The sequence below is a fragment of the Arachis duranensis genome, chromosome 4, assembly GCF_000817695.3.
Source record: "Arachis duranensis cultivar V14167 chromosome 4, aradu.V14167.gnm2.J7QH, whole genome shotgun sequence".
In the NCBI taxonomy this organism is placed as follows: Eukaryota; Viridiplantae; Streptophyta; class Magnoliopsida; order Fabales; family Fabaceae; genus Arachis; species Arachis duranensis.
In genome coordinates this window covers 79,485,176-79,494,731 of record NC_029775.3, presented here as the reverse complement: position 1 = coordinate 79,494,731, position 9,556 = coordinate 79,485,176, and the positions used below count along the sequence as shown (strand labels likewise).

The window sequence follows — 9,556 nt, the reverse complement described above, 5'->3', positions numbered from 1 at the left end:
ATCCTATCACCTGGGGTGCCTTCCAAGTTGAATTTTATAAGAAGTACTTCCCGAATTCTGCTAGGACGGCCAAGGAACTCGAATTACTATAGCTGAAGCAGGGTACTATGTCTGTATTTGAATATACGGATAAATTTGAGGAGCTATTCAGGTTTTCTCGTATGTGTCAGGGAGCTCCGGGAGACTTCGAGGAATGCAATTGTATTAAGTATGAGGGAGGAATTTGAAGTGACATTCTGAGCTCCGTTGGACCGATGGAGATTAGGGTATTCTCCGAACTTGTGAGCAAGAGCCGCATTACTGAAGAATGTGTGAGGAAGGCTGCTAAGGCGGAGAATGACTATCGGGAGTCCTACCGCAGGGAGCACAACCAAGGATACGCAACAAGGGGTCAAGAGTTTAAGAGAAGAGGATACCCACAACATTTTTCCCAAGGATAGAATAACCTTGCGACGAATAAGAATTCCTAAGGGAACGGTAAGGGAAAACAGGCAGCGGCTGCTTTAGATGTTTTGAACTGTCAGAGATGCGAGGGTCATCACCCAAATAGGCCGTGCCGTTATGGTTCGGATTTGTGTTACAATTGCGGGAAGCTAGGACATTTGGTCAAAGATAGCCCACACCAGAAGAACCGTGGTACTGCCAGGTCCGATTCTCATGCCCGAGGTAATTTTAGACTAGCAGTTGAATTTTTGACTTTCTTCATACATTAATATGAAATATTCGTTCGTGATGCATGACAAGTGTTGATAATCATAGAGTTTAAGTGGACGATTAGTCAAGGACCATTAGTTGCTGAGACGAAGTGATATCTAGTTAACGTAGAGGAGTAGCTAGACTCTTACAGGTTAAGAATAAGAGAGACATAGCAGAAGCGATTTGGATTATATTTAAGGGATTGAAAGTGTTGAGAACTGTACGGAGTTATTGTTTGAAACCCAGTGACAGTAAACTGCAAGAAATGAGAATAGAGCTGATTCAACCTTTAGTCGCTCACCGTTTGAGAGGCGAGTGAATACGAGACCAAATCCCTATACGAGAAATTTTTTTTAGACAACTCCCGAAGGAAAAACAACAACAATCACCAAAGGATGAGGTATGGAAAGCAACCTCAGAATAAATTGACTTATAGGTGATGTGAAAGCTATCATTCGGGAACTCCGTGTTGAGCTGGATTGGGACTTTGCTATAGTTGTGGAGGAGCTGGACACATGTTATGGAATTGTCCTGAGAAGGTCAACCAGAATACTTCCAAGGGCCAACAACAAGGTCGTGTGTTCACTACGATGGCGGGGGATACCGCTAGATCCGGCGGTTTGGGAATAGGTAAGCGAAAGATCGGTAACGTGTTAAAAGTACGATTAAGTTGGTATGTGATTTTGGCCATCATAGATAGACATCTAGTGAATGCACGTCATGCTAAGTTTTGGTTGATTACTTGAGGAAGTAAGTGATAGAGCTAGTACTAGATGAGAGATCAGGATAAAGCAGCAGAAACTTGTGGAAGCAGTAACACAGGATAGCTACGAATAGGAGCTGCAAAATTTTACTATAACATCTTAAGTTTGAATACAAGAAGGGTTAAGTGGGTTACTGCAAGTAATGATCCCCAAATAATTGGAATTGATTGCGGCTGCGAGCTTTGATGGTTCTAAAGCGGATGAGGAAATTATCATTGATGCGTAATTGGATTTAGATGATGAGAGAGTGCAAGTTGTCGTGTTTGAGAGATGAGTACTATGATGTTTGGTCATAGTGACCTTGGATTTAGATTGAGATTTATAATGATTGGTTTTAAAAGACGAATGTGAAAACCATTAAATTGAAAGGCTGATGTGGTACTGAGATTGGTTTGAGGGAACCCGTGACGGGTGGTAAACTCCAGTTTTTAGGAGAGGTGCTGTCAAAATTTCCCAAGAATTTGAAAAAGTGTTGGTTATAGTTTCGAGAATGACCTTTGATTTGAGTAACTTTATCAAAAGAGATATGTTTCAAATGCTTTTATAGATTATTAGAGGAAGTCGGATTCTTATGATTTTGTTAGCTTGTTATTTCAAATTCATTTGATTTCTAGAAATGAAAGGTGGGTTTTTGATTGATGAGTTAGAGACTTTATAATAGCAAGTCATATAGAAATCCGAGGGTTTGAGAATAAGAAAGTAAGTTTGGAGGTTATGCTAGGAGTTGAACTGTGATTAAAGGAATTGGCTTGACGGAGAGAGAGGATAGTGATGGAGTATGATTAAGGTGTGGTGATGACCTTTGATTGATTATAGTGATGTGGGATGATGGCTATGATTAAATATGATGGTAATATTATTGATGACATAATTTGAAATTTAATAGGGTGTGAGTTGATGAGACGATAAAAGTAAGGAACGAGGTTGTTGGTCGGCGTTGAACGAATGACCGAGACCCTCGGAGATAGAGAAATCAGAGCGCGACAACAAAAGCGCGCAGAATAAAAAGACCTTGGAACTGTTATGTGTTGATATAAAAGCAGACTATGCTCGCGTACTCGCAGTGATGGATGGAATTTTCGAGGGTGAAAATTTCGGTTAGGGGGTAGAATATAAAACCCAGTCTAACCGAAATTAATTAAATAATAATTTAAATAGGAGCGAATATGGTTGAAAGATTTGGTAATTGGAATTTGATAATTTAAATATGATATTTGGATTCAGTGAATTTTTCTGAGTTGGAAAACATAGCTTTTTCTACGTAAAAGCGCGTAGTAAAATTTTGACCGGCAGTACCGGCTGAGATCTATCTGGTACTGCAGCTTAGAAAATTGATTATGAGTAAATAAGATTAAGAAATGAGGAATTATAATTAGGGGAGGTAGAAATATTTAAAGTGCGATTTAGAGCACTAATCTTAAAGGATTTTGGCCCAAAATTTGGCCAACGAACAAAAATAAGTGAACTGGGCCTAAGTGGACCTAAGACCCAACATATATAAATATTAGTTATGAGTATTTCGGCTCATTTTACTCTAAAAATAAGAGGAGGGGCGCTGATTGGGAAGAGAGAAGAGAAGAGAGAAAACCTAACTCTCTTTGATCTTCAAACCACCATAACTTGAGCTACAGAGCTCCGATTGACGAGCCGTTTGCAGCCACGCGTCGCTCTTCTCATTCTCTATAATTATCTAAGTTTGTGGTGAGTATTCTATTCATCTCTATCCAGTTTTTGAAATTTCCCACTGTTACATGTTTTTGGATAGTTAGTGTTGAAATCTTGGGATTTTGGGTGTTTAGAGATACTCTAACATAGATTCTAAGTGGGTTATATCCCTACTTCATATGGGCTGAGGTAAGAAGTACTCAAACCCTTGTGATTTATCATTTTTATGAGCCCTAGGTTGATGTATATATGTGAAATTGGTTATGTTAGTGTATTTGGTGATTTTGATGCACAATTGGGAGGTTGGTGTTGCTTGTGAAGCTTTGGTGAGGCTTGGAGCTAAGGGTTGGTTGAGACTTCCATAGAAGAGGCTCAATTGGTTTGGCTACAAGAGGTACGGTTTAAGTTTTATTTAAGTACCGTGTGGTGTGATGAGGATTCCTAGGCTAGATGCCTCTAGGATTAAGTTTGGATTGTGTAAATGGTTGGTGCTAATATGCATAGTTGGTATGTAATATGAATTAATGATTAGGTTGAGAATTGTGTGGCCTTGTACGCTTGGTGTATTGAGAATTTGATGTACTGGGTTATGAGTATTGATTTGTGTTATGTGGTCATATATGTGATTATGATTATTGATGCCTTGATGGTATGATGATGCACGAGAGATATGCATGTTGTGATATATGCTTGATGAATGATTAAGGTTGATTTGCGGGTGAAACAATGTGACAGTGAGTATGATATTGATTATGTATAATGATAGTTGATTGGAAATAGTATTGTTGGAAATTAGGATGAGGAAGGATGTATGACATGTTAATGTGTTTGTAATTTAGCTATTTGTTCGAAATGGGTAAAAATGGTTATATGGCGGTTTTGTGAATTGTGGTAAACTGTTAATGTATGAGTTGAGGAGGCTTGATGTTGATTTTGGTATATTTTGATTGATTTAAAAAAGGGTTGAAATTGGCATGTTTTGGTTGATTTTGAAAAGGGTTGAAAATGGCTTGTTTTGAAAATGGCACTTTGTGGTTTTGTATGAAAAATGGTTTTTAGACATACTTTGACGGTACATAACTTGGACTCCGGATCTCCGTTTTGTGCCAAACTTGGTTAGAAATAAGATTGGATCCGGGGTGTTCATGTCGTTCAAAGAACGGGCGAAAAATGATTTAAAACGAGGAACTTATATCCATTGAAAGATTGGGGGTTTAATTTGTGAATTCTACAGCTTTTAACTTAGAAAAATTTTTACCAGAATGCCCCCCACGCATAGGCGTGCTTGACGCGTACGCGTCACTTTTCAAGAAGGCACCATCCATGTGTGCATGTGGTGTGCGCGTGCGCGTCGATGCGCTGCACCCAATGCCGAGCCATTTTTCCCGAGAGTTGTGCCGGAGTTGTGCCAGTTTTGTGCGTGGGGCACAAACGCACCCACGTGTACGCGTGCGCGTCCCTTTGCTATTTTTCCACCCACGTGTACGCGTGGACGACGCATACGCGTCGATGAACATTGTGGCCATCCACGCATACGCGTGGAGGATGCATACGCGTGGCCCTATTTTCATGCCAAAGTTGATTTTTTGAGTTTTAAAAGCCAAATCTCATACTTCTAAGCCTCCGATCTCACCCCTTATGTATTGAATTATTATGATATGCCTAGCAATGAGAAAGGAGATAGGGGATGTGGTAACTTGCAAATGAAGCAAGGGGAAAAGTTATGATCAATGATGATCAAAGATGATTATATGAGATATGGAGGAGGACGGTGGAAGTGCCGTGTATGCCATGAGTCGAAGATATATATTTTTTGATAATTGACTGGTTCTTGATTGAACCATGAGCCGGATGGCTGAGTTATTGCCGGGTACGGCGGAGCCATGTTGATAAATTGGCTAGTTTTGGATTGAACTGTGAGCCGGATGGCTGAGTTATTGCCGGGTTACGGCAAAGCCATTATTTATTATGGCTGAGTATAAATGCATATATGATTAACGAACGAATGTGGTAAATGAATAATGATGGAAAATGTTGAATGTGAGTATGCTTGTGTTTTCTCTTTGGCTGTAAGGGTGACAGGGCACCGATACCCTCTAATGGCGACAGGGCGAAGATACCCTCTAATGGCGACAGGGTGCAGATACCCTCTAATGGTGACAGGGCACATATTCCCTCTAATGATATTAATGTGCAACAGAGAGACTGTGCCTGGGTTATCTAACAGACACGTCGGGTTGGCTTGATAACCGACAGATGATATCATCAGCCATAGGGCAGGCATTCATCATTTGCATATGTTTGAATTGTTTGGGTTTGCCTATTTGTTTTGGATTTCTACATCATATATGCTATGTTACCTGATTATGTGCTACTTGTTCTACTTGTACCTTATTTGTGTATTACTTGCTAGTATTGCTTGTGTCTGTACAACTGAGAGGCCCCTCATGCTGGTGTCGGTGGATGTTGAGGGCTGTTCTTGATGAGATGAATTGATGATGCGACTGCATGATGATGATGATTATTGAATGAGATAATTTGAGCTCCCTGGGTAGACGCAGTGATGTTGTTTCACTAGCTATAGGTGAAGGTATGATGTATTGATATAGAATTGCTGAGGCAGAACAACTGGTGATGGTTTTGTTTATGATTCTGAGTCTGATTCGTGGAAGAGTCAACGAGTTGGGAAACATGTGAAACATGAATTAGATTTAGCACTCCCTTATAACAGTTGCCTATTCATGGATTAGCGAGAACCTAAGATGGATAATTGGTGAAGAAGTTTAGGATGCTTAGTGAGTTTTTATTGCAGTGCATTGTATTTATTTGGCACTTTTACCGTACTGGGAACTCATGGTCCCGGGGTTCTCATTCCGTATATATCTCTTGTTTTTCAGATACAGGTCCAGATGCTCAGAAGTGAGCTGTGGTTCATCTGAGAGACGGTGAAGATCTTTATTTTCTCTACTTTGTATTTTACTTAGAATCCTTCCACCTTTGTTTTGAAAAGATTATATTATGTATTAAACTCTTTTGAACTTGCCTATAGAAGCTCTCATGTTTCCTTTGGGAGAGATTAGGATATACTGTTGTCAACTACTTTCATACTGTACCCTAGCCAGCCTAAACTTCACGGGTCGTGACTAGTGGCTATTTATTTATATTATATATATCTATCTGTTATCTATCTCTTAATCTCCTTTATGCCTTGTCTGTATATTGCTTTTGGCTTCACGGTTTATCTTTTTGTTGTCGAAACATGAGTGATACGTCTTCACAATTTTATTTCTACTCTTTTCAGGCTTCTCGATTAATACTCTTGTCAAAATTACCTATATTTATATATTAAAAATCCACCTGAGAGTCGTACCACTGTAATATCATTGACTTATGACTCGAGCATAAGGATTTGAATATTAGGGTGTTATATTATGGTATCAGAGCAGTTCGTCCTCGTGAGCCTGAGGGATGGAACTGCTTATGCTTCAATGCATACCTTGAGTCTATGCTTGTGCTAGTTAGGGTATCTAACCGATACATCTAGCATGAAGTCCATGAGTGTACCTTTGGTACTTTGAAGCACTATACTTCCGATATTGAGACTAATCAACTTGATATCGATTGTTTGGTGTGTATAGGAACCAGATGGCGCCTGATGGACCCAGTCGGGGACGTGAGAGAGATCGTACTAGTAAGCAAAAATAGGAAATTAACCCGAATAACCCGGTAAACCTTTTGGCAGCGTTGGAGAATATGGCTGCTGCTATGCAGGCCACTACGGAGGCTCTTGGGTAACAGATAAATAATAATGGCAATGGCGGAAGTGGAGCTCAGGGCCTGATGACATTGGAAACTTTCTTAAAGGTTAATCCACCTAAGATCAAGGGAACCACCAATCCGACTAAAGCTGACACTTGCTTTCCGGCCATGGAGCAAGGACTGCAAGCACAGTTGGTGCCTGAAGAACAGTGTGTTGAATTTGCTACCTATCTGCTCACGGGGGAAGCATTGCATTGGTGGTAAGGGGCTCGACGTCTTCTGCAGCAGGGGAATGATCCTATCACCTGGGGTGCCTTCCAAGTTGAATTTTATAAGAAGTACTTCCTGAATTCTGCTAGGACGGCCAAGGAATTCGAATTACTATAGCTGAAGCAGGGTACTCTGTCTGTATTTGAATATACGGATAAATTTGAGGAGCTATTCAGGTTTTCTCGTATGTGTCAGGGAGCTCCGGGAGACTTCGAGGAATGGAATTGTATTAAGTATGAGGGAGGACTTTGAAGTGACATTCTGAGCTCCGTTGGACCGTTGGAGATTAGGGTATTCTCCGAACTTGTGAACAACAGCTGCATTACTGAAGAATGTGTGAGAAAGGCTGCTAAGGCGGAGAATGACTGTCGGGAGTCCTACCGCATGGAGCACAACCAAGGATACGCAACAAGGGGTCAAGAGTTTAAGAGAAGAGGATACCCACAACATTTTTCCCAAGGATAGAATAACCTTGCGACGAATAAGAATTCCCAAGGGAACGGTAAGGGAAAACAGGCAGCGGCTGCTTTAGATGTTTTGAACTGTCAGAGATGCGAGGGTCATCACCCAAATAGGCCGTGCGGTTATGGTTCGGATTTGTATTACAATTGCGGGAAGCTAGGACATTTGGTCAAAGATAGCCCACACCGGAAGAACCGGGGTAGTGCCAGGTCCGATTCTCATGCCCGAGGTAATTTTAAACTAGCAGCTGAATTTCTGACTTTCTTCATATCATTAATATGAAATATTCGTTCGTGATGCATGACAAGTGTTGATAATCGTAGAGTTTAAGTGGACGATTAGTCAAGGACCATTAGTTGCTGAGACGAAGCGATATCTAGTTAACGTAGAGGAGTAGCTAGACTCCTACAGGTTAAGAATAAGAGAGACATAGCAGAAGCGATTTGGATTATATTTAAGGGATTGAAAGTGTTGAGAATTGTACAGAGTTATTGTTTGAAACCCAGTGACAGTAAACTACAAGAAATGAGAATATAGCTGATTCAACCTTTAGTCGCTCATCGTTTGAGAGGCGAGTGAATACGAGACCAAATCCCTTAGACAACTCCCGAAGGAAAAACAACAACAATCACCAAAGGATGAGGTATGGAAAGCAACCTCAGAATAAATTGACTTATAGGTGATGTGAAAGCTATCATTCGGGAACTCCGTGTTGAGCTGGATTGGGACTTTGCTATAGTTGTGGAGGAGTTGGACACATGTTATGGAATTATCCTGAGAAGGTCAACCAAAATACTTCCAAGGGCCAACAACAAGGTCGTGTGTTCACTACGATGGCGGGGGATACCGCTAGATTCGACGGTTTGGGAATAGGTAAGCGAAAGATCGGTAACAACGTGTTAAAAGTATGATTAAGTTGGTATGTGATTTTGGCCATCATAGATAGACATCTAGTGAATGCCAGTCATGCTAAGTTGTGGTTGATTACTTGAGGAAGTAAGTGATAGAGCTAGTACTAGACGAGAGATCAGAATAAAGCAGCAGAAACTTGTGGAAGCAGTAACACAGGATAGCTACGAATAGGAGTTGTAAAATTTTACTATAATATCTTAAGTTTGAATACTAGAAGGGTTAAGTGGGTTACTGCAAGTAATGATCCCCAAATAATTGGAATTGATTGCGGCTGCGAGCTTTGATGGTTCTAAAGTGGATGAGGAAATTATCATTGATGCGTAATTGGATTTAGATGATGAGAGAGTGCAAGTTGTCGTGTTTGAGAGATGAGTACTATGATGTTTGGTCATAGTGACCTTGGATTTAGATTGAGATTTATAATGATTGGTTTTGAAAGACGAATGTGAAAACTATTAAATTGAAAGCGAATGTGAAAACCATTAAATTGAAAGGCTGATGTGGTACTGAGATTGGTTTGAGGGAACCCGTGACGGGTGGTAAACTCCAGTTTTTAGGAGAGGTGTTGTCAAAATTTCCCAAGAATTTGAAAAAGTGTTGGTTATAGTTTCGAGAATGACCTTTGATTTGAGTAACTTTAACAAAAGAGATGTCTTTCAAATGCTTTTATAGATTATTAGAGGAAGTCGGATTCTTATGATTTTGTTAGCTTGTTATTTCAAACTCATTTGATTTCTAGAAATGAAAGGGGTTTTTGATTGATGAGTTAGAGACTTTATAATAGCAAGTCATGTAGAAATCCGAGGGTTTGAGAATAAGAAAGTAAGTTTGGAGGTTATGCTAGGAGTTGAACTGTGATTAAAGGAATTGGCTTGGCGGAGAGAGAGGATAGTGATGGAGTATGATTAAGGTGTGGTGATGACCTTTGATTGACTATAGTGATGTGGGATGATGGCTATGATTAACGATGATGGTAATATTATTGATGACATAATTTGAAATTTAATAGGGTGTGAGTTGATGAGACG

General features: G+C 40.1%; 1 protein-coding gene across 1 annotated transcript; it reads left to right on the top strand.

Annotated features, from left to right (window-relative positions):
* The first annotated feature begins 254 nt into the window (after positions 1 to 254).
* Positions 255 to 8,527, top strand: LOC107484340 (uncharacterized). Its single transcript, XM_016104940.1, has 6 exons — positions 255 to 390; positions 472 to 646; positions 1,193 to 1,326; positions 6,764 to 6,816; positions 6,924 to 7,144; positions 8,356 to 8,527. Exons 1-6 carry the CDS (start codon positions 255 to 257, stop codon positions 8,525 to 8,527), a joined length of 891 nt encoding a protein of 296 aa, XP_015960426.1.
* The last annotated feature ends 1,029 nt before the right edge of the window (positions 8,528 to 9,556 follow it).

Coding starts and splice junctions, on each gene's coding strand:
- LOC107484340 (XM_016104940.1), top strand. CDS start 255: ATGGAGATTAGGGTATTCTCCGAACTTGTGAGCAAGAGCCGCATTACT. Junction 647..1,192: donor AAGAACCGTGGTACTGCCAG/GTCCGATTCTCA, acceptor ACTTTGCTATAG/TTGTGGAGGAGCTGGACACA. Junction 1,327..6,763: donor ATCCGGCGGTTTGGGAATAG/GTAAGCGAAAGA, acceptor TGGTGTGTATAG/GAACCAGATGGCGCCTGATG.